Here is a 24,607-nt window from a genome sequence, read left to right on the forward strand (position 1 = left end):
TATATATATATATTTGCTCTAATGCTTTTTAATGTTATATAATCATAATAACTTTTTTATACTTTTATAACAATTTGTAAAGAAATTATAGCACCGCAGTTTTATTAAAATGAATAAATGGCAAATAAATTGATGGAAAACAAATGACATACTAGTTTTCTTATAATATATATAAATGTATATATAAAACGTATATAAATGTAAATATTTATTTAAGGAATATCAAAAATACCAAAATAAAATTTAAATTTTAGATATTATCTATCGATTAGACTAGATTACACATATTTATATGTGTAATTTATATGTGTATATTTATATGTGTATACTCCGTAAATATATACCATAAATATATCCATAAATAAATATATACCATATGTATATATTTATGGACATCGTAAAAAGATTTTTTATATACAATTAAAGTTTAAAAGTAAAGCTTTGCTGTGGCTGTTGTGCAACTATTTGATTTAAGAATTTGTGAGCCTCTTGATAGTGAGGATTTGTTTCCATGACAACTTTTTCCATCCAAGCAGTCAAACGAGGTCTCCCTTTTTTCAGATCATAACCGGCCATTCCTACAAAAAAAGAATTCTTGATTATTCAAATCTTAATCATGATGTATATCATGTTGCCTGAAATCGAAAGATTTATGTAGCTTACGTGGTTGTTCCAATTCACAAGCACAGAATATATCAGCCACACTAATCATGTTTCCTGTCAGAAATGGCTTATCTTTCAGCCATACATTCTCAATAATATCAAGACAATTGCTCATACGGCTTTCCAATTCAGCTATCTTTTCTGGTTTTGGCGGCTTACCTTGCATTAGCGGATTAAGAAACTATTTTTTTAAAAAATATATTTAAATATTTTATATTCAGCGTGTAAAAGAATACATTTTTAAAGAAAAGAAAGCATTTACTTTCGCTAAAAAATACGCTGCACAATGAAGTCTTGTGTTGAGATGCTGCCACTCGAGATATTCATCAACTTTCGCTTGTTTTTTCGACTCGGAAGGATACCAATGATCATCCACTTTAAATTCTCGACATATGTATCGCATAATCCCTACACTAAAACAATTAAAGGCTGTTAGAAACAATTAAATAGGGATATTTTATTTATAATTTTATGTTACTCTGAAAAGAATAATACCTTTCACTAAGGTTGAAACCATCGTGCTCTATAACAGGAACTTTCTTATATGGATTAATCCGTTCAAATTCTGGCGTATATTGTTCGAGATTCTTCAGATTTACAATCTTCTTTTCAAACGGTATATTCCACGTTTTGAGAAGTATATATATTGCTCTCGAAGGTTGCGAGAGTAAATCGTAATACAACTTCAAAGTCATGATTCAGAAAAAAATTCTAAGAAAAAATAAAAATTAAAAGAAATAAAGGAAACTTAGAATTAGATAAAAAAACGTCTAAGCATTACTTATTTTAGTCCTTTATATGTAATTTCGATTTTTTTGTTCAGCCAAGTTTTTTTTACTGTTCTAGACTTTTGAAAAACATAGAAAAATTCAGGATTATTTTTCAACATCTTTATTATCAAATAATTTTTGTTTAAATGTTAAAACCTTTATTTAAGAAAAATTAAATTTTAAACAAAAATAAAAAAATTTGAAAATCTTTGTGCCAAAAAATTATACATGGAGTTTTGTTATAAAACATGTGCGTGTGCACATTGTGGTTCATAATTCATGAAATTTAAGAATTCATCACTTTCCTGCCATAATCACTTTGAAATAAGATTATCCGTATTAAATAAATTTTAAATTAGCCTCACAATATACGTTGTAGCATTATTATAAATTTGCTTTGAAACTGATAATTGTTTATCATATTTGAGGTGGCATTGTCATTTATACGTAATCAAAATAATCTAATATTTTTTTTTAATAAAGGGCCATTATAGTATTGTATTGTTAATTATTGGATGTTGTAATTTTAAAGATTTATGCCTGTAATCATATTTCAGACTTTTTAAAGCTTCCTCTAATTTATCTTTAGATATTCAGTAGCCAATAAAATAATTCATATCTGAAGATAATTTAAGGAAGTCTTAAATATAAGACTTTATTATGACCGGTATTCATAGTCGAGTCTTATTTCAAGATAGTCTTAAGTAATGTCTTAAAATGCTAATGCAGCCTTATGATTGGTTTATAATTTCTTAAGACCATACTTAAGACGGTCTTGAATATAAGATTACGGAAAAAAAATTAGTTGGGTGGCACAGCAAACCTATAATTTACTACGCGAATTCAACATCGATAATTAAGAAGATTTGATGGTTTAAAAAATCGCTAATGTTATTCAGCTATCAACTTTGCTATTTTAACATAGAACATTGACTGTCTGTATATTACGACTGTAGATTTGCTGAATCAGTGAAGTTTTCAACTGTGTTTTTTTCCATGATCTGACTATAAATACCGGTCTACGAGTGCATCCACAAGCACGATCGCTCATTGAGCTCTGACATCTGATTGGCATATTCCACTAGATCTAATACAGATCAAACAGAGCTCATTAAGTGCTCAATGAGCGGTTGTGCTTCTGGATGCTTATGAATCTGAGCATTGTGAATTATCAACTGATTGAAGAAATTAATAAAACGAGAAAATTAAATCAACAAGTAAAAGATTAATTCTGCTGGCTTTGATAAATAACGGCGAGATTCACTCAATGCTTGCGATAAACTAAAAAAAAAACTAATATTTTTTTAAACACATATTTTTTTCTTTAACATACAGCAAATATTAAAGTTTGAGTTAATTTCTAAACGATGTCTCAAGCTATTTCAGTCGGTCTGCCAGGGATGATATTAGAATGACCTTTGACCTCAATTGGAAAGCACAACGCTTTTTTTATAAATAATTTAGTTAGACTACATATAACTTACGATCAATGCGGATGCAACAGGTCTCAGCGAAGGTGAATATCTCACGACGCAGACGATACTGCAACAAATAACAGAAAATTTCTTTAGTCTCGACAATTAGTCAACAATTGTAAGAATGAAAAAAAATCGAGCGTAGAAATGGCAGCATTCAAATCTTCCAATCGATTTCGGAATTTATTATTATCAATAATACATTATCGATCTATAATCTCTATAGTTATCAAAGATACCTGACGCGAATTGCGTTCGCGAAAGTTCACGCAAGCAATGAGTTTTCATTTCATTTAACTCTAAGGATGCCGAGTTTTCATTGCGATAACCAGGCAAGCGAATTGAATGAAATGAGTTGTACGTGGGTCGATTATCGCTCATAATTTAACACCGCTCGCGGATTACTTGCCGCTTAATTCACGCAGGAGAACTCATTCTATTCGGCATTCAGAATTAAGATTAGTCAAGTTCAGACTAGGAATGACGAAGCAAAATAATCTATTTTCTTAGATCAGTTCTTTTCTGAGAGAGGATCAATGATACTTCATGTTGTTCATGATACTTACGCAATCGATATTTCGAGAGGTTCGACGATACTGAGTGCTCGACGATTACTGAATGCTCAGTTGTGCGCTGATTCTTCGATGATAAACGGGATGCTTCCCAAAATATCGTATATACAAAAACATATCTCAATACACGTCAACTAGTGCATACGTATACATACAAATCAACTCTCATATAACGCTTCTGACACACATAAATATTCATACACACATATACACTCATCCTTACATATATATATATATATATATATATATATACACAAATCCATTAATCATATGTGTATGAAGTTGTGTACTCAAAGTGGTGTGTGAAACGAAAAACAGGTGGAGACACGGCCGTGCGAGACGCCAATTGAAAAATGGCGGACTGCGAGAAGGAGGAGGCACACAATCTCGTAAGCTATTTACTTAGCGTTTATCTAATCGTCTTAGATATTTAGTCCCTAGTCATCAGATAGCAAGATTCCTGCGCCGCGTTAAATTATTTCACACTTACTCATTTTGTTTCGGCTCGCTGCGAGCATTTTTGAGGTTATGCCGTTTGACATTTCCCTGAAATAGTACGCTTCGCATAGATAACGCGAACATCCTGTCCCGACTGAATCGATAACATCCCGATAATTTTGCTTCTAGCAAATGGAGTTCGAGTGGGTGCTCCACGAAGAAGTGCACTCCTCGTTGTCACAGCTCAGGAATATTTTGATGGTACGTGGATCAAAGAAATTGTATAAATATTCCTGTATATGATATCTAGCATTTTAAAAAATTTATTCTGATTTAATTCCATTTGTGAATCATGTAATATTGTAGTCTAGTCAATATATCAGTATGTTAGTATATCAGTAGCCGACACGTAGGTCATGCATATTAATCTTGCATATCTATTTTAAGGAATGTGCTCAACGCTTCCCACTGGCTCTCTTCGGTAACGATCAGCACAATAAAACCGACAGATTTGTTTTTGCAGCCCCACATGATCAAGTGAAGTGTGTTGCTGTTCTGACAGGCGATAGCATCACAAATGCGGTAAAGTGTTCTTAGTGCACTATCAAGATTATACTTAGAATTACAATTGTAGTAAAATTATAATTTCTGACTTTGTTGCCTTATTGAAATAAATTTCCATTTTGTTCATAGGAAGTGAATTTTAAGGTACAGCGACAACAGAATGTCAATATGAGAACAAGTATTCAAAGTGAGCATCCGTGGAAGTTGCAACAAATTCAAGATGCTGCTAATCATTTACAGCAAGGCATTGCCCATATAGACAATGTAGACAGACATTATCTTTTTAAAACATCGGATGAAGTTATGCATGTATTAGGTAATATTTTGGGCTGCCTTCAGAGGAGCAGAACTAGCTTGATCGTTCCTAGGAAGAAGACAATTGATGATCTCATTAAAAGTCGGAATATGGTATGTGACATTTAGCTTAACATAAATGTATTAGTTACATTTCATAGCAAGTAACACTGAATTTTATTTCGTTCACAGAAATCTCTCAATCCGAACCTCCCAGAAAATTTGGCCATTAGCTTTTACATTCAAAGCTATAAATTAGTTTTAGCTGTTTATCAGTTAGAAAATGCTCACGGCAGTGTTAAATACGAAACCCAGCAAGCAGAATGCAGTGTACCATGGCTGAATGACGCTCTAGTATTGCTTACTATTGCCCTACAACTTTGTCAACGATTAAAAGACAAGGTTTATTATGTGATAGTTTAATTGAAAAAAATTTTAATTTATCATAATGAACTTTCTAATATGATAAACTTTTTCAGATATGTGTCTTTTCTCAATATAAAGATTTCACGGTAGGTTCTCGTGTTCCTTCTGCAATGGGCTGGTAACCTAACACCAAGATTCGTTTTCGAATAAAATTCAATATAACATACGATGGTACATGCAAGTGAGAAAGATTTGGCCTCAACTGGTAACATTTGCTCTGGCCTTTGTTTTTACATATGTTAATTGTTGTCCTTTCATCGTATTTCTCATTGCACTAGAGTGTTGTTCTAAACGTTTTTAAACGTGATTATAGTGTGCGCCTAGTATAGTAATGTATGATATATTGTAAGCTATTAAGATACCCGATCAAAGATTCACGTGGAGATGTGAGTCACCAACGGATAACAACAAATCACAATATTATTAGGCCAGAAATGGAAGACTTTAAGAGCATTTTGCCAATTACTGGTGTGCCTATCACCAAATTTAGTTAATATACTGTGTTCTTCCTATTTCTGTGGTAGTTTTTCATAATCATGTAAATTTAACTTTGGCATATGACATCTAAAATTTGTCACTTTACCTACGAATTGATAGAAAAGTATTTAATACATCTACTGTGATTCTAGAAATTTACGCTGTAATCCTCTCCTTACTGGATTAGAACATATTTTTGTATATTTTTTATTTTCTTCATTATATTCCTTGTTGTATAGATGTTTACGTGCATATTTATATATATTGTGCATAACCACTATGTAGCATAGTTGTCAACTTAATTTTATGAAACTATTAAGTTATTTAGAAAATAATCGTCTTTTTATACTCAAGATTTATATTCGTTTTAATTCAGAATATTTGATGAAATTATTTGAATCAAATTTCTGTCAATATCAGTAATTTATTAATATAATAAATTATGGGAGCATGAATATTAAAATGAAAATTAAAATCTGAAGTTTAAAAAAGAATGATTTTTAACTTGCCGGACAACCTAATATTTGTCTAATCACATCATTTCTTGATCTAAATTTTAAAAAGGTCGATGCAATAACTTGATATCTTTGTGCTAATAGGGCGTACTAACTTAATGATGACTACTGTGTGTATAGTTATGGAAAATGCCATTTTATTTATCAAGTATTATTTAAAGATAATAAATAGAGAAATACCACGTGCCTCATGATTACGAATTTGGATAAAATACCAATACTTTACATGATGGTACAATTTTTGTAATCGATATTTTGATTACTAAAATAGTTAGCGAGGATATAAATATATATATAAAATATATTCATATTTGAAAAAGAGAATATTGCCAAAGAAAATGTTGCTCTAGGTTATTAACAGTAGGGAAAGGATTAAGGTTTATAATTAAAGGAAGTGCTTAAATATAATAAGTAGTTAGGAATTCTTTTAGTAAATTAAAGATGTGTGTAGGAAGAAATAAATCTTCATATACATTTTTTGACGATTTAATGAAGTTGTTTGAAATGAATGTTTCAAAGAATTGAGGATATATAACAATTACAGTTTAAGATTTAACACAAAATTTTTGCGTGTCACTGATTGAAAGAACGAAATTAAATTGTCACTCTAGTTACACATCAAGAAATGCTAATGAAAAAAAAAATCTTGCCCAAGTTATTATCGTATAGTATTTCCACAAAATTTATACATATATGTTTATAAATTAAGATATAATGTTTATTATTTTAATTATTTATATGCTTATTTTAATCCGTATTTTGTAATCTAGTTCAAGACATCGGAAAATTTATATATTAAATTGTAATTTATGTATTAAATTTTATGTATTAAATTTGTAGACAAGTATATTGTTTATTGTTATATGTATTGTATATTATAAATACGATCCAAATACACATATACACACATTTTAGATTTGTCTTAAAAGTTTATTAGGTATACTGTACTTATGTAATTTGTGTGTTTAATTTATTTAGGACAATTAATAAATGTATGAATGAAATTGTTATCAACTTTCACGTATGTCTTTAGCATAAACCCAATATTTTGTTAAATATAATATATTGGCTGTAATCCAGTTTTAACCAGGTTTCAATATTTATTAAATATAAGTTTTTTAAGTAGCGTATTTTGATTTCCTATTTTTTTTACAATCGTATGTAACTTACTGATGAAATATTATTAATTATCTACAGCTTGATGAAATATTGTTAATATACGTAAAATGATGAATTATTCATATTATATAAACAAATGGAGCCAGTTCAGGATACTTTGTGAACGTAATGATCATATGGCTCGTTGGTCTAGGGGTATGATTCTCGCTTCGGGTGCGAGAGGTCCCGGGTTCAAATCCCGGACGAGCCCGTGTTTTATATTTTTTGCTTTGTTAACGATATATCTTACTTTTTCATTTAAATGCTGATGATATTTTTGCGATACACGTATACAAAACTCTTGTAATAAATTTAATAAACTCTTGTATAAATTATAAATATTTTACCCATTTCACTTTTTTGTTTAGCTGCACTTTAAGTGCGTAAGTTAATTGTCTGCAGTTTATATTTCTTGATTTCTTTTTAGAACTTTTAGTTTTATTTTATCGAATGATAATCATCTAGATGCTGTACTTTATTTATTTTGTATAGAAAAATTACAAATTGTTTGTATTTCAAGCGATATTTAGTGAAGATAAATCCGGAAATTTGAAAAGAGAGTGTAATATAGTAGTGATACAATACATGGAAGCCGTATGGTAGCAACAACATGTCGCTTGCCTGGAATCCTTCGAAGAAAAACAGTGAACATGAGAGGTAAAGTGGTAACAATAAATTAATAATGGAGAAATAACTTTCATATTAATGTATTCCTATTAAATATTAATTAAAATAATGTTTCTTGAGCTCCGTAAAAATAGCATTACGATCAATTACGATCTATGTATTATCTAACCTATAAAAGTTTATTGAATACAAAATACATACATACATACGTCTAGACTGAAGGTACTTCAATTCCTTTTATTCGTCGAATATTCCAAAATAAATTCGAATAAATTATGATATCTGATGTCAAAGTTGAATTTATAGGTTAAACGTATAGGTCAAAGAATCCACAAGTGTTACCTTGGAAAAAGTACTTAAAATAAGTACTTTATTTTTAAAGCAAATATTTAACATATTTAAATTTTTAGGATATTTTATTTAATATTAGGAACAGGAATAGATATTAAGATTTTAACCTGTCAGATACCAGTTACATCGGAATACATGGTTTTTGATTGAACTCTCAATATTTATTCTTGTTTCCAATATTTCCTCCATTGTACGCAGGGCTTATTATAATATTACAATAACAATATTACAATAACAAGTTTAAATTTATCATTATTTGACAAGTTGTTTTTTTTTATAGATGGATATGTATCTATCCAATATATTTAAACAACAAGAGAAGCTTGGCAAATGGACGAAAGCTGGCCAAGGATAAGTGTGTAGAAAATCCAACGCATCAGGAAATACGGGATGTCTTGTTGGCAGCGGGTCTCAATGTAGGCGTCGAGAATAAGCTGCATCCGAAAGAACGTAGCAAGGAACCTCTGTTCCGTGGTCGTATTCGCGTGCAGCTGAAAAACGACGATGGAACACCGGTAAAATCCGAGTTTCCCACTAGAGATTCCCTGCTGGAGTACGTCGGTACCTCAATTTCAAAGCTGAAGACTCGTCAGGGTAAGCAGAGCTCTAGTGAGCAAGCATCGCAGCCATCTACGTCGACTTCAAAAAAAGGGAAAGGCAAAGGAAGGAGATAAAGAAGAGGAGATGGAACTGTTAAAAGTGAATTTTTATTTATATTTATATATTTTATATTATACAAAACGTTTGAATATATATGCTCATTCTTAAATTCTATGCTTTATTACATCATATATAAGACAAAAATTAAAATAATGCTATAAATTAAGTATGGATTTTCGAAATGATTTTCACAATTACTTTGTGAACTTTTTTATTCTTTTTATATTCTTTTTTATTCTTTTTATAATCTCTAAAAAATTTTTTGATTATACTTTTTCAAAACCGAGGGATATATGTGCGATGAGAGTTCCAGGATCAACTTAAATTAAAATTAAAATTATGTTATGTTTATATAGTTATTATTTAGATTACTATTATTATTTAGATTACTACAATACTTTTTATATTTCTACTTCAAAATATGAATAAAGATAGTCACTTTCACTAAGTTCTATTAAGGACTTTTAAATTTGAGTTGAAAGTAAAAGCAATATAAGATATAGAGTTATGTTACATGTAGATATATATATATTCAGTCTAGAATAGAATAATTGAAATAAGTTAATGAATAAATTAATGTTAAAAATTTCTTTTATTAAGAAGAAAATTTAATAATTACATTACTATTTGTTTGCTGTAGTACAAATATGACAATAATAAGAAATTTAAATTTATATTTTGAACAGATTAGATGTATACAATGTATTTAATTTATCCTATTTATGATTTATCATTTCCATTTTTCACTGTTTTGTTTTCTTCGTTAGGAAAGTTGTTTTTAATTGGATCATCAGATTTTTCTATTCCATTCGAATATTTAGTTTTGTCAGCAGATAAAACTTCATTTTCCTGTTCAGTATTTACATTATTGTTGCAAAAAGATTGTGGATTGGACGCAGAAGTCCATGGATCCGATAATTTATCTTGCGGATATAGTGACATTGATTGAAGAAGATAGCCATTAGGTATGGAATGGAATGTATTTATCAAAGGATTATAATAAGAATTGTATGGATATGGATAATTCTGATATTGCATTGGTTGGTACAATGCGTCTGCGAGGTATGCTACTGGATACTGTAATGGATCATTCAATCCAAGAACATTTTGTTCAGCAGATTTATCCTGCAAGAAATAGATTTTGATTTATAATTTTTTTTTATCACAAAAAGTCAATTTAATGCTTAGTTAGCTATATAATTGCATTTAACGATTTCAGCAATCAAACAATTGTTTATATCACTGTATAGAATGTCATAACTTGCATTGTCATAACTCTTATTTATTAATGTACAGAATATTGCAATTTTTTCTTAATTTTAACGACACAATTTCTCATTACTTCATTACTTACTAAGAAAAAGTTACAAATTTATGTAAGAATTTGGTATTAAATAAAATTTACGAATTAAATATTATATTATTATTACTGAAACTTACTGCGTTACTTCTGGCAGTAGGAAAATTGGAAGTATTGGAACCATCATTATTTTCACATTGATCAACGGTCTGATCTGTATCTGATTTATCCTGTGGGAATTAATAGAAAAAGATTTAATTGTAGTATTGATATAGTTTTTGTTTTAATTTTTGCTATTATATATTATCTATTAAGAGCATCAAATTCATTTTTTATGCATAGTCTACAATGGACAGTAATAGTAATTGATTAAGGAGTAGGCGTAATCGACCAATCATAATTTATTATTTTTCTCACAACGTCGATTTCTACAGCTACTCCTTAATCCACTACTGCTACTGCCCATTGTAGACTATGCATTAGACTTCTATAACTTTATCTGAAAGACCTGTGAGACATATGGACGTTTATATGAAATGTTTATTCAGATTAAATAAAACATATTCATTATGCTTTTCATTAAACTGATTGCAAATTATATAATTAAACGCTACTTACATTAGTACTTCTGATGATACCGCGATGATGCAGAGGATAATGATGATACACACGAGGGTGTAGTATACGGTGCAAAATGTGTGCGGGAAATGTGACCGCTCTAAATAAAGCGTGAGGTAGTCCATGTGGATGAGAAATTGTGCTCAACGGAACAGTTGTTGGATCGTACAATCCGGTTGGATAGATAAAGGGTGGTTTCCCTAAGGTCGAAAGATCTACCCCCTGCATAGTCGGACTCACGTACGATTCTGATACCATATACAACAGAGAGTTGTATGTATTCCAAGAAATAAGACTGATTAACGATACACCGTGAAATCTTAAAAATTACTTTTTTTGTCAACTATGCCCGAAAATGAATTTGTTGAATCGGCGCTAACGCGAGTTGCATTGAACACCCTGACAAAATGAGAGTGACCAGCTTCTGGTCCTCCATTGATAAAATACTGTGCCACTTTCTCGGCATCTCCTATAAGGCAATTCGACAGTCTTTTATTTTAGGTACCTCGACATTAGACGCCTAAAAGATACCTTAGTTCATATAGCGTTTCTTAGGTATTTTAAAAATGTTCTTTGAAAATTCAGAATCCTCGGATTTGGATACTAATCAGTATCCTTTATAAATAAAATTACCTTTATGCCAATAATTAACTGTAAAACTGTGTGAAACTATTTTGACAAGAAAAATTTTTGAATGTTCATGACAATGGAGTTTTTGAAGTAGAAATACGAAATGAGGCACTTTTTTTTGGAGGAATGTTTATTTGAAGATATTTTTGAAATATTTAAGTCTGTAGAAAATTAAAATGTGTTATACAAATATATAATTTTACTTTACCTGGTCTGAGACGACGTCTGTATTTTAAAATAGAACGTATTTTTCGCTCCTCGTCTGTCAGATCATCAGAAAGCATATTCAGTTCGACAGCTTGAATTTCTTTTTGTATATGCTGTATGCATTCTACATTGTTGAGTTATAACGTGAAATATGTGATATTACTTTTTAGACAACTTTTTAGCAATTTATTTACACATAGAAGATAAATTTGTAAATGTAATACCTTTGTTACTGTCGTCAACAAAATTGCATTCACAGTTACCGTTTGCAAATATTGCGGAAGCGTTACATTTTATGCATAATAAATTGCAAGTTTCGGCATCGTTTGCGTCTAATAAAATGCCATGAATTGCTGCAAGCACGTGTTTCTGATTATCATGAATGTTTATATTGATTACTAGTGATACATAAATTATTAATAACAGATGTATTTGCAAATCTATTAGAATACGTAAGAGAGAGAATTTAAATTACACATTGCAAATTTGAAATTACTTCCAACAATATTTTTTTCTTTCATTTCTGAGGAGATCTTTGATATGAAAAAGGACTATTCTTTGGACTATATATAAAGAAATAAAATGAAAATTTCATGTTTATCTATCTAAATAATTAATTTTATGTAAAATAATCTATGTTTTGCTCATGTTATCAATTTTTTGCATTATCAAAATAATTGTCAGTATATTCATGTTAAAATTAATTATTATTAAAGTGTAATTGAATACTATTTATTGAAAAAGCTTTTATACATACCAGCACAGCATAAAATATGAATAAATAACAAAAATCGATATCGAATCATATTGACCGATGAATAACGTCCAATTAAAAATTTTAAGTCGGATACAAATCGTACGCGATCCCGCACTACACTGCTATAATAGCAATTGTACTTTAATTTATAATAGTTTACGTTTGCACAATTCACGAGTGATGATCATTCCTCAAATTGCTTTTCTGACATCTTTAATAATGCAATTTTGCATTTTAATTTATTGGGTGCATTCAGTTGCTTAACGTCACACCAATGACTGTATCAAATATCACAATCTGTTAGTATTTTCGGCAAAGGTATTCGGAGAATGATTGCAATAATGCATTCGATTTTGCTGCACGTTAAAGTGATTTCATTGTGATTTTATAAATATTTATCATTTATACGAAGAATGAAACTATATAACATACATACAATTCATAGAATTTTATATAAATTATAATAATTATGACTTATAAAAATATATATAAGTAATTATAAAATGTTTTTAGAGCAATTTTTTCACAAACAATAATTTCACACAATTTTACATAGTTAATAATTTATTTAAAAAGACGAAAGAAAACATTTTATTATGATGATGCTTTTAAATTATGTAATATTTAATGTAAATTACAAGGAATAGAAATTATACAATATATAAACCAAAGATAATCCATAGAATTTTTGTCCAAATTAATAATTGATAAACGACTTAGAAGGTTTACATAATTAATTATTTACAGAATATTTTTAGCGATAGTAAATCTAGTGATATTGAATTCGTATAAAATTTTGTGTAATTAATAATTTATTTAAAAAGATGAAGGTAAAGAATTTCATTGTGACGGTGCTTCTAAATTATTTTTTAATTAATATTTAATATAAAATGAAGAAAAAAAACCTCCACCGTGACAATGCTTTCACGCATTGCCGTGACCAGGATTCGAACCTGGGTTACTACGGCCACAACGTAGGGTCCTAACCACTAGACGATCACGGCTATCGAAGGTCGTGTAAACGAGTCACGTTTTTAACATTAAAAGTATCGTGACATATTCTTATATATTCATTTAGTATGAGATACCACTATATTTCTTGATATTTGCAAATATGCTTTACGTAATTGTAAAACAAATTACATTAATTTTTTTCTCGGATAATCGAGTGACACAAGTAATAAGGTCAGATCGTTGAAACCACACATGTAATGGAATTTATTGGAAATTTTATTTGAAATTCCATTGGACATTATGTTCGGAAAATATCGGAAATCATTGTTCATATAACTGCTTTTTCTATGCATACTGCAATTACGAAGCGAAATGGGACATTGCATAATATTTTATCATGATATCTTTGGAATACCGATTCAATTGGTATTTTATCGAGAGAATTTTGTTTCACATCTCATAAATTTTCAAATAACATATTTTTCTTTATCTCTCTCTTTTCTAAAAGAGATTGTCGCGAATCTTGCATTTTTAGTGTGTTTTTGAAAGATACAGACTATTTTAGACTGTATAATCAAATTAGTAGGCTTAGATAAATTTACGACTTTGATACATAATTTTTTTATTCTTTATCGGTTTTTGACTTCGAACTTATGCGATTTGAATTCTTAAAAATTATGTAAAAGTAAATTAAAAATTTATAATTGTAAAATTAAAAAAAACTTTTGCAATCATGACATTTAAACTTTTAATTATCAATTTTTATGATACTTTGTCAATTGTTAAGAAAATTTATAATTAAAATAAAAATTTTTTCAACAATTATCGATGATTGGTAAGCTTGCTAATGATTTTATTGAGTAATGATAATTATTGTCATTATTATATAATTATTGACATAAAAAAATTTTTTATTGATATTCTACAAATAGCAAGTCAAAAATTGTAAAAATTTAAACTCTTAAAAAATTACCTAGTGTTAAAAAAACAGATCAAGAAAAATGTTTAATTTAAATTTTTAGCATTTTAATTTAAGTGGTAATGAAATAGTGATATATGCTGAAATATGCTTTATTGTATAAATTTTTATGTGAGTACAAACAATAATGAACACACATTTTTACACTGAATATCTAAATTGTTCTCATCTCGAATACTTGTAATTGATACAACTTTGCATTTATGTCATCAAATGAATATTAAATACATACTCCAATCTCGCTCAGCTTGTAGCATCTGATTAGATGATTAGTATTTTCAGAAGAGTTATTAGTCTTTTACACATATTTTTATTAATTGATATTCCGACAATCATAATAGCTCCGTGACTTTTAAATTATAGATAACTTTAACAACTAAAATATCTCATTCTAAACATTGCATTATTTTGACTCAATTATTGAAATTTAATTTATGTGTATTTTTTTATTCTATTTTGTTCTGTAATTATTGTCACTTTTATGAACATATATGTATAATGCATATATATATATATATATATATAAAGCATTTGATATACAAATCTAGTTATCAGTGTATTATATTACAGTTTTCAAACAGGGTCAGAATTGCATAGTGCATCAAGGTATGTATAATTTGAACAGAATCTGTGAGTTTTGTTGCTCTAATACGAGCTATTTATGGAAAGTATAAAATTTTGAAAATCTCGTTAAAATAAATTGGTCTCATCCATATTCGGCTAAAAGTTATTATGTCTGAAAATTTCATTAACTGTACGCATAATTTGAGCGCACTACAAATAGTACAAATTTCATTACTCCAATATGTGCTACGTTAAGAGCATCAAATTTTAGAAAATCTTATTAGAGCAAATAGATTTTGTTAATTGACATGATTTTGCAATCTTTCGATGATATAATTAGATAAGTGATATTTTTGATTCAAACAGGAATAATTTTCCACAGACCGAAAAGTGGTTCAATTATTTTGGTATTAACTTTGTTGACGTCAGAAGTCTAGTCAGAAATGTAATGTTGATTCAAGGTTGATTTAATGTCGATTCAATATGGTTGATAACTGGTTGAGTCGAAGAAAATTGATATTCCTGTAATACCGACATAGCTGATTTGTATCATTAAAAAACTGGCGTCGACATTGGACATCGGTATTTATAGTCGATTTTTTTTTATTGTATTTAAGGTTATCTTAAGTGCAATTTTAAGACAAATCATTTTACAACCAATCAGAGGATCTATCCATATTAGCATCTTAAGACATTATTTAAGATGGTTTTAAAATAAGAATGATTATACCCATTAATTCAATATCGAATCAACTATCTGGAGCTTTTATTGCAAAATTTGATTAGCTTTTAGATTATATCTTAAAAGTATTATAACATATATTATTTATATAAATATTTTACAATTTTATGGATATTTATATAGAAAATCGTACTTATAAAGCCTTATAATTAAATTGTGTCCATGATGCTTATAAAAATCGCTTGAAGTAATACGCTCCTGGATCGTATCGTAGCATCACAGAGCTGCGAACTACTTGCTCACTCATGCTCTCCTGATCACGAGAGCCTCCAAGAGAGCCTATCCCAACCAAGTGATATACAGAATACGGGGTAGTCTTATATTCATACCTCTCTCTCCCGTTGCTGCACGTCATCTGGAGTGTGGCATTCTAGGATCGCGATTGGAGAGACTCAAGGATACGCATTGCAAAGGATCTATATAGCGAGTCTCGAAGGAATCGTTAAGGTTACTAGCGTCATTCTATGACGGCGAATCCATTGATCGTATCCTGAGAGAATTCGAATCTGTGACGCAACCCGGGAAGCAGGGAGTAATTTTTAGATTATACAGAGTGTCTTGGAAGCTCTTGTTAATTTTTCTAGATATTTTTTTCAATACGTCAAAATTATTATTTAGTATATCGAAACTACTATTTAGTATATCGTTTTTAATACTATATATAATATATTTATACAACTAAGCTTCCTATTAATTTTCTATCAAATTCGCATAAAATTTATTGACAATTTTATGACTTTCATTTCTTATCTAAAGCTTAGAGATATCCTTTTCTTAGAGATATCCTTTAGAGAGATCCTTTTAAAATAATTATTTGTAATTATAAAAATTTAATTATTATTTATAAAATGAAAATTATATTTATATTTATAAATTATATTATTATTTATAATTACTCGAAGGCTATACGTTTTTGCTGAAGACAAATTGACTCCAAGTGAATTAAAGCTTAGTAAAAAAAAAGCATCCAATAATATCGGAACACTCTGTACAACTCAGATTCTTCTCTTTCGTTCTAGACGTTCATCAGGCAAGGATGGTTTTTCAATTCTTTTCTATTCTTCTCTTTTCCCATCATTCACACTACCAATTACGATGGGAAGATTATCCAGGAATTCCTTATCCTCTTTCTCATTCGAGATAGGAGCAACCGGTTATATACAGAACAGGAAATCAACCAAAATCATTCAAGAATACGTCAATCTTTCTATACTTATTATTATTTGATTAATGTTTATAATACGTGACTATATATTTTCTTTTTCTCTTGTAATTATTTCGAGTAAAATTGAATGTTGCAAAACAATATTTCAAAAAGAAAATTCGTTATATTTTTAAATAAATTTTTAATAAACGGTTTTATCGATTATGTATACTGAGTTGATGAGACATTTTCATCCGCGCCATTTTATTTATTTTCTTTTGCTGCATTTTTTTCGAAATCTTTAAGCAATTTATTGATCTTTTTTATGCATTCAGCAGAATTTTTGTGATCAATATCGTAAACCTGAGCAAGTGCAATTAAATTATTAGAATATAAATCGCAGTTTTACGTATAAATTGAACGTATAAGAGAAACTTTACTTTTTTCGTAAAATCGGTTTTTAGTCTTTTATCTTGGAATATCATTTTCTCGCCGGTTCTCAAATTGTCAAAAACTTTTAATCGCAATGGTCCAAATTTCTTTTGGAATTTTTGAACGTCGCCCGCATATTCTACTTCCAGATTTTGTATTTCGGCATGAATTTTTCGTTCATCTGAACCTAATTGATCCACTTTCTTACTGAACTTCTTCATGTCACTGTATGCATTCTGATAATCTTTTCTCGTTTTCGTTCGTATTTCTTCAGTAAGCTAAACATGGGAAACGATTTAACTTCACGATATACGTCCAACAAATTCTTTTACTTTGCGAGAAAGATTTTAACACTAATTGACGTATACATCTTATAAAGAGAAAATGCATTAATCACCTTTTCTATTCCAGTGTTAACTACATTTTTTAACTCATCTGACGCGTTTGGAAATTTATTAAATGTCTCGTCAACTTGCGTTCGATTAGTTTTAATCCACGTGTCGATCTTGGCGTTAACTTTGTTGTCGTCATAATCTAACAAGAACGTATCCTCGTTCCTAACATTATCTTGCACTCTCGCCAATACTTCGGAACTCCAATGTAAAACACGATCTTTCTCTTCCAGGAGACCTTCCCACGTTTCAGGCATTTTGCCCACAGTTTGTCCCATTTTGTTAAACTAATAGTAGAAAATGGAAATGGCGAAATATGCTCGTTTTTATTTTAACATGAGACAATATATTTTTTAATTTAAAATATAAATAAAATAGTTCAAAATATAAATTTTAAGTGTATACAAAAATTAAATTGCCATATCTCGTTATCTAATATGTTTTCACAGGAAACTGTAAAAAAATGAAGCCATTTCCGTTTTAAGCACTGGAATTTTTGTCATATCCATATTACATTACCTTTTATTTTTGATCCTTTGAAAATTTTAAATAAATCTTTTAACGAATTTATTATTAAATTTTCTGTGAAGAATTTTCGCAACCGAAATAATATTCGGTTCGAGGAATTAGTTTCGAGGAATTTACGAGAATCTTTATACTGTTAACTAAAAATTTTGACAGCTAGAAATGTTAGTGATTGCAATTTGATTAGAAAAACCTATTTGACGTTTTTCCTCGCTCTGTTGCACCAAATATCATGTTCTTTTGTCCGTCGTGTGTTTTTGTACATACATACAGTGAAATTTAAATGTCGACAAACCTGAAATACCATTTACAATGATATTTAAATAAAGATTAAAGAAATATATTTTTCTCAATTATTTTCTACATGTATCTACTAAATGTTATCCAGCACGATGTGCGAAATAAAAGAATTTATATTTCTTCGTAATTATACCTTTACAAATCACAGTCGTTATTATTTCGAGCGCATTACATTTCGAATAATGTTCAAGCGAATAACGTTCTCTTTTTTCTTCTTTTTTGAGTAATCATCTCGGTTCGTTATTGCAATGGTTCGTTTTGTCATAACGTCTCGTACGATGGCGCCGCGCGGCGGCGGCACCGCGACGCTCGCGAGAGGCGCTATTGATAAATTCTCTTCCGCGTACGGAAAATACCGCGTTGGAAAATATTCGCGGCCGCGTGGAATGAAATTACGCGGAAAACAAGCTGTTCGCGTCTTTCACAGCTGGATGAATGCGCGTCGCATGGGCGTTTGTTCGCGAGAACGAGGAGCCACGCGCGGTTGTAACGCGCGAATAGCGAGATGTCCGCGCTTCGCATCGAGCGCCATTTTGCTTCGTTTGTTCGCGGCTGACTCCTCACCGCGCGTGGAAAAAGGAACTGGGACGGATGTCCGCCTGTCGACAGAACTCGCGGGATTGAATCGCGGCATCCAAGGCCCACTTCGCCTCGTCGAAGTGTCAATTCAAAGCGGCGTAATCTCCGCTCGGCGCGGCCAATAATCGGCTTATTGATTTTGATTTGTGCCGCGCGTAACGTGAAGCGTCCGCATCTGACCGAACCACGCGCGCGTGTTAAAAACGCTGACGAAGAAATAATATTTTCGTCGGGGAAATAACGCAAGTTTTCTAATTGCACTTGAATAAAATCTAATCCGTCGTAAAAATAATAAATAGAGAATAAAGTAATACTCAAATAAAATTTTTTTACATTGAAAAAGATTTACTAAATACATATTTATTTGAGTAATATACATAAGTAAACATTTACTTACATTAAATAAATACTAAATAAATATTTACTTAAAAAATGCTAATTAAATCCAATTAATGGTTTTTGTATCAAATAAATATATGACATTTTGTATTTACTTAGAACTATTCAAACAAATATTTACTAAAATTTAATATTTTTTTTCAGTGTAACTACGAAATAATTAAGTAGATTTTAATCTCTTGTTTTATTAGCGTGTATTTTTATTTATTATTATTACTACAGAATGTAGATTTGACAAATATACTAACAATCCTGCTCTCTAAATTTCTTGCAGTGAAATTCCACTTGAAAATGGAGTGATTACGTTGAAGTTGAAACGACTTTTTATTCATATGGAGTGAATTCTTTCATTCTGTGTTATGAATATTTTCCTTCATAATTAAAGAATGAATCTAATACTCTACTGTTGGAAACTGCATGCGTTACGCAAGAAGTTTGGTAAGTGAGTCATACTGATTATGATATAAGAACATAAGGGATCTGTTTTCTGTAGCTGAACTCGTACTGCACTTTTGGAACTTAAAATGAAATAGATATATATATGTTTGATATTTGGCGAAAATGGGAAAGAAAGTGCAATTCTATAATGCAGATATAAAAATCAGACCTTAACACAGATGTAACATTATACATAATAAGCTGAATATAATTTGGAGCAAGTTTCTGCAAATTAGTGCCAAATTTTTAATAGCGACTTTGATCGGCTAATAAAATTTGAAGCCAATTTGATTGATGTCACAAATGTCGTCGTTATTTACTTTGAACATTTGCGCTTCCTTGAAATTGCTTCACCTGGTCATGATACTGATGTACTCGTCTCGTCGTATCGACACTGCGTTTTGTCGATATTATATGTAAATAAATATCGGCAGCACTTTTTCCAGAAATAAAATGTCAATAAAAGAATCTACTTACACTGAATCTAAATATTTTTTTAGATTAAAACTCACTCACATAAGCTATTTGGTATTATGTTTTATTCTAAACAAATGAAACATGATTGAAATTAAATATTCATATATATTGAGTTTAAATTTTTTTATGTTAAAACTTTTGATCTCATTTTGAAGTCAACTTGATTGATGTTTCACTTCAAACGAATGAAACGTTTACATATGATTAGTAAATTCAGCCTTGAAAAGTGAAATGTCATTCCATTTCGAACAGCAGTATTTTTACTATCAATTGAAGAGAATTTTCATTCGTTTTGAGTGAGATTTCAATCTGAAAAAGAATACTAAACGGATTCATAGTATAATACTCGTTTTATAACCGAAGTACTCCAGCTGTTTTTAATTTCACGTAATTACTATCGCTACGAGTTTCTTAGAAGAGGCATAAGCACACAACATGGTTAATGAGTCCAGTTGAGGAAAATCTCATTTTGTGCTTCGCTAAATATTAATAAATAAATTCAATAATTATTATTAATGTTATTAAATAATTTATTTTATTTTATTAATTTCTTTAACTATTTCTTTAACTATCTCTTATTAAAATTATTGTTAATTTTATTTTTAAATAAATCATCGAAATTCAAAGATGCATGTCGAAATGTGACTAGATCCATTCTATTGAAATATTCGCGATTCGACCGATAAACGCGACTTGAAGCAGTAACGGTGATATTCCACCGAATATAGAACTTCGTAAAGTATTTCGATAGAATTTTTCTCTTTCCTCGAAAGAACGTTCGCACGAAACAGCTTTTCCAACTTTTAACACGTTACACGACCGAGGGAGTTTATCAACGTCAGCAGTTAAGAGTTAATCTGCGCGACGTTTAGTCCTCAGGGGGAAGGATAGGAGTAGGAGGATCACAGTGGGGGCAATAAACGACCATCTTTATGCCCGATATGATGACGAGGAATTTACGTTTCATGGAATTATGAAGTAATCCATGGGCATTGAGAAAAATATCCTCTCGCCGTGACGAGGCGCGGAAGTTTCCACCGTGCAATAACGACGCTTTTAACGATCTCGGCGACGACATTTGTCCGCGAGCTCGCGCGAAAACCTCTCCCTCTGTAGACCCTGTTCCCCATTCTCCCTCCTCCATCGTGCCCGTTAGTTATATTATATCGTATACGTAGCGTATACTCGCTTTATGGTGCCACTCGAGCGTTTAAATTGAACTAAAAATAACTGCTTTGCGAACGCCATCGATGCCACCTGAACTACTCGTGCGTGCACGAAGGTGGCCTCCGCCATGCCGAGTACGCGGGATACACTTCACCTGGCTGCTCCTTTTGAAGCAGTCCATGTCAGAGGAAGAGAGAAAGAGAGAGAAAGAAGAGTGACTCGCCTTGTGAATCGCGTATGTATGTCCCCACATGCATGCATAAACCGCGCGCATCGCGGCTTTTTACGGTCTGACCTATCTTTCGCCCACGTTAAATATCTCTCGCTTTCTGCAGAATGCACCGATCATCTCTGGGAATCGCTCCAGCGGATTTTGCAGCACGATGTTAAAGCTGAGAGTGTAACAAATGCTGCGGATGTATCAGCCTGTAGGGCTGCATGGAAAAAAAAACGATTTTGTTGAAGTATCTAAAAATTTAACTATGTACATACTAAGAGAAATGTTTGAAGTTTTGTTGATATTATTTATTGATGTGTGATCAATTAAATTGTTGATTACCACGCCAATATTAATTTATTGAATTTACTAAATAAATATATTGAATTTACTAATAATTAAACTTTTTTTTATGATGGTCAGAGATCTTTTGTAATTAAAAATAAAAAATTTGTTACCGAAATAAAACAGTGTTACATATAAGAATGGCGTCATATATCTCTCACTTTCTACAGAATGAAATTATGTTTGGTGTTTTCATTACTGTAACTTTTTTCTTAGTGCAAATTTGAAAATAATTTTGTTTAGATTTTATTAAAATAATATTATGTGGAACGCTCAAATTAATTTCTAAAATGTTAAAGTTTTTTTTATACTGCATTGTCATCAATACTCTCGTATTCTACATAAATTTTTGATGATCCAACAGAATTATTTTCAAATTTCTCTCTCTCTTTTTTTTTTCTCTAGATCAGATTTCTCTCTTTCAGATAGCTTTCTAGCTAAATGTTTAGATATTTCAACAAAACCATTCCTTTTATATGTATTATATAGATTATGCGGTTACTTTAACTTATCCGTAATTTATGATTACTACTATTCGCGCTTGTTGCAATTTCTTACATTTATCTGCTGCTACAAGTAGGTTGTTTGGTATCCTGTTACAAATGTAGTTTGGAAAGTTCTGTGTATGATAAAAGACAACACTTAATTTGGCAAATTTCCCAAATTTCCGAATTAATCCCTTTTTAACTCAATATGTTTATGATATTCTAATTTTTTATGTCGTCTGTATAATATGATTTCTCTAAGAAAGTAAGTAAACATTAATTTCACCAATTACTTCAATATTTGAGCCAAATTTTTTTCTGTGAGCCATTTCTTCATTAGAAAGAGGAAAAAGTTACTGAGGGATAAAGCATAAATCTGTGTTGAATACAACAGTGCGTGTGAATTCAAAGGACGATTCTTGCAATTTTGCGACAATTTGAAAAAACGTGAGCGGATACATTGTCATGATGGAATAAAAAGTTGTTTGTTTTATACGATAGAAACTAACTGGAACAGACACTAACTGGATTTGTCTGAAATTTTAATAGTAGCTTTGCGCAATCAAATTTGTTTAAAATTATAGCAGTTTGATATTTGTGGCGTCATTTCTGTGTCAAGTCGAGAAATTTTCGAACTATCTTTATAGAGCGATAATATTAGATATTCCTGGCAAATTGTACGTATATATCCCGAAATATCGAGAGAATACCGAAAATCCGCTAATCGTTGCAGGTGATCTCGATACGTCGCCAAAATATCGTGGCGTTACTGTTTGCGCTGCAAACTTCATACATGCATCCCGAAATGATGGCCGTTCGATTTTTTTACGGACGAGTACGAACCACAAGCGAATGATCTTCATCCACCCGGCTACGGGGGCTTGACAGTGAATACTCGGTTGAGGGCGATCGGTTCTTTCCACGTGATAGATCAAAACCGAATCCCGCCGAATCGATGGACGAGAGTCTAAGCGCAGTAAGTACGGACCAGCTAGCACAAAAAGGGGGCATTGCTTCCGGTTCCGTTCGTCGGGTCACTCAAAAAGAATTAACATGCATGCGCTAATTCGTGCACTAAAGGCACTTTATCGTTATCTTACATAATTAAAGGGGTGCTTGAAGTCCATCTGGACTTCAGGATCTAATTTTATCAATTAAATCAACTGCTCTTCGATGAATATGTTGAGTAAAACAGCGCGAATAGCGATAGCAAACACTTCGAACTCTTAACCGCGTTCTGTGCCAGCGTGTCCGTATTCAATTACCATCGAAATCCCTTGTCGTCGGACATTAAAGCCAGGTCTAATCCTATGGAATACGAGGGGGATATGCGAGACAAGGACGGTTCTCGAGTCGGTGTTAAGCTTCACGGGATATCCTCTTTGGGGTAACGGTAATCGATGAAAAAAGCTAAAACGGTAACAATGGTGATGGCACTTGGTATAGGTAAAGGTCGGAACAGTGGATGGTTAAGATTTTTTATAAACGAGGAGAGAAGGTAGAAGAGTACGGTTTAATTATTACATTTACATTTTAGAAAAAACATTATTAGCTTCATTTTTCAGAAAAAGTACATTCTATAAATTTATAGAAAGCGTATTTTCTTTTTTTCGTTCTGGTATTGTCGCGAAATATTATGATTTTTCACAGCGTAACAATAATTTCTCTCGGAAAAAGATGAATTTATGAAATTGAGAGAAAAAGAATGAATTTATAATTTAGAGAAAATTTTATTTCTGATATTTTTAAAGAAATGTCTTTTTTACGATGAGATATTATTAGGATCTCAGATTTTGGGTATTCATTTTGGCATCTATAAATTCTGAATAGATAACACTTAAAGATTTCGTCGACATGTCATGCATTGTACGCATGAAGCGAATAGATCATTGATCCGCCATGTTCCAGAGTCGTCTGGGAATCTTAGAAGCTGGGGGATGAGGTATTCGGACGACGGAAATAGATT

At 30.8% G+C, this 24,607-nt stretch overlaps 5 protein-coding genes and 2 non-coding genes across 7 annotated transcripts; 3 read left to right on the forward strand and 4 right to left on the reverse strand.

Annotated features, from left to right (window-relative positions):
• Positions 1 to 420: 420 nt before the first annotated feature.
• LOC105619815 (glutathione S-transferase theta-1-like) lies at positions 421 to 1,358 on the reverse strand. The gene is made up of 4 exons (XM_012201333.1): positions 1,159 to 1,358; positions 926 to 1,076; positions 664 to 844; positions 421 to 578 (listed from the first exon to the last, which is right to left on the reverse strand). Exons 1-4 carry the CDS (start codon positions 1,356 to 1,358, stop codon positions 421 to 423), a joined length of 690 nt encoding a protein of 229 aa, XP_012056723.1.
• A 2,475-nt stretch (positions 1,359 to 3,833) lies between these two features.
• On the forward strand, positions 3,834 to 5,324 carry LOC105619816 (protein rogdi). The gene is made up of 6 exons (XM_012201334.1): positions 3,834 to 3,869; positions 4,108 to 4,179; positions 4,366 to 4,500; positions 4,612 to 4,890; positions 4,969 to 5,178; positions 5,256 to 5,324. Exons 1-6 carry the CDS (start codon positions 3,834 to 3,836, stop codon positions 5,322 to 5,324), a joined length of 801 nt encoding a protein of 266 aa, XP_012056724.1.
• A 2,167-nt stretch (positions 5,325 to 7,491) lies between these two features.
• Trnap-cgg lies at positions 7,492 to 7,563 on the forward strand. Its single transcript has one exon. It is a non-coding gene; the product is annotated as a tRNA-Pro (tRNA).
• Positions 7,564 to 7,765: 202 nt separating this feature from the next.
• Positions 7,766 to 9,093, forward strand: LOC105619817 (signal recognition particle 19 kDa protein). Its single transcript, XM_012201335.1, has 2 exons — positions 7,766 to 8,009; positions 8,611 to 9,093. Exons 1-2 carry the CDS (start codon positions 7,963 to 7,965, stop codon positions 9,002 to 9,004), a joined length of 441 nt encoding a protein of 146 aa, XP_012056725.1. The 5' UTR covers positions 7,766 to 7,962; the 3' UTR covers positions 9,005 to 9,093.
• A 617-nt stretch (positions 9,094 to 9,710) lies between these two features.
• On the reverse strand, positions 9,711 to 12,551 carry LOC105619976. Its single transcript, XM_012201489.1, has 7 exons — positions 12,503 to 12,551; positions 11,970 to 12,098; positions 11,747 to 11,869; positions 11,240 to 11,377; positions 10,909 to 11,156; positions 10,431 to 10,520; positions 9,711 to 10,115 (listed from the first exon to the last, which is right to left on the reverse strand). Exons 1-7 carry the CDS (start codon positions 12,549 to 12,551, stop codon positions 9,711 to 9,713), a joined length of 1,182 nt encoding a protein of 393 aa, XP_012056879.1.
• An 883-nt stretch (positions 12,552 to 13,434) lies between these two features.
• On the reverse strand, positions 13,435 to 13,506 carry Trnah-gug. Its single transcript has one exon. It is a non-coding gene; the product is annotated as a tRNA-His (tRNA).
• A 3,643-nt stretch (positions 13,507 to 17,149) lies between these two features.
• LOC105619977 lies at positions 17,150 to 17,987 on the reverse strand. The gene is made up of 3 exons (XM_012201490.1): positions 17,715 to 17,987; positions 17,326 to 17,595; positions 17,150 to 17,248 (listed from the first exon to the last, which is right to left on the reverse strand). Exons 1-3 carry the CDS (start codon positions 17,985 to 17,987, stop codon positions 17,150 to 17,152), a joined length of 642 nt encoding a protein of 213 aa, XP_012056880.1.
• Positions 17,988 to 24,607: the final 6,620 nt, after the last annotated feature.

The sequence above is a fragment of the Atta cephalotes genome, assembly GCF_000143395.1.
Source record: "Atta cephalotes unplaced genomic scaffold scaffold00023, whole genome shotgun sequence".
In the NCBI taxonomy this organism is placed as follows: domain Eukaryota; kingdom Metazoa; phylum Arthropoda; class Insecta; order Hymenoptera; family Formicidae; genus Atta; species Atta cephalotes.

Excerpts from the sequence above, each read along its gene's own strand:
- LOC105619815 (XM_012201333.1), bottom strand. The coding sequence starts at position 1,358 with ATGACTTTGAAGTTGTATTACGATTTACTCTCGCAACCTTCGAGAGCA. Across the intron at positions 1,077-1,158 it reads GGTTTCAACCTTAGTGAAAG|TGTAGGGATTATGCGATACA; the intron begins GTATTATTCTTT and ends TAATTGTTTTAG. Across the intron at positions 845-925 it reads CAGCGTATTTTTTAGCGAAA|TTTCTTAATCCGCTAATGCA; the intron begins GTAAATGCTTTC and ends TTAAAAAAATAG.
- LOC105619816 (XM_012201334.1), top strand. The coding sequence starts at position 3,834 with ATGGCGGACTGCGAGAAGGAGGAGGCACACAATCTC. Across the intron at positions 4,180-4,365 it reads AGCTCAGGAATATTTTGATG|GAATGTGCTCAACGCTTCCC; the intron begins GTACGTGGATCA and ends ATCTATTTTAAG. Across the intron at positions 4,501-4,611 it reads GCGATAGCATCACAAATGCG|GAAGTGAATTTTAAGGTACA; the intron begins GTAAAGTGTTCT and ends TTTTGTTCATAG.
- LOC105619817 (XM_012201335.1), top strand. The coding sequence starts at position 7,963 with ATGTCGCTTGCCTGGAATCCTTCGAAGAAAAACAGTGAACATGAGAG. Across the intron at positions 8,010-8,610 it reads AAAAACAGTGAACATGAGAG|ATGGATATGTATCTATCCAA; the intron begins GTAAAGTGGTAA and ends TTTTTTTTATAG.
- LOC105619976 (XM_012201489.1), bottom strand. The coding sequence starts at position 12,551 with ATGATTCGATATCGATTTTTGTTATTTATTCATATTTTATGCTGTGCT. Across the intron at positions 11,870-11,969 it reads TGTTGACGACAGTAACAAAG|AATGCATACAGCATATACAA; the intron begins GTATTACATTTA and ends TCAACAATGTAG. Across the intron at positions 11,378-11,746 it reads CAGACGTCGTCTCAGACCAG|GAGATGCCGAGAAAGTGGCA; the intron begins GTAAAGTAAAAT and ends ATTGCCTTATAG.
- LOC105619977 (XM_012201490.1), bottom strand. The coding sequence starts at position 17,987 with ATGGGACAAACTGTGGGCAAAATGCCTGAAACGTGGGAAGGTCTCCTG. Across the intron at positions 17,596-17,714 it reads TTAACACTGGAATAGAAAAG|CTTACTGAAGAAATACGAAC; the intron begins GTGATTAATGCA and ends TCCCATGTTTAG. Across the intron at positions 17,249-17,325 it reads AAACCGATTTTACGAAAAAA|GTTTACGATATTGATCACAA; the intron begins GTAAAGTTTCTC and ends GCACTTGCTCAG.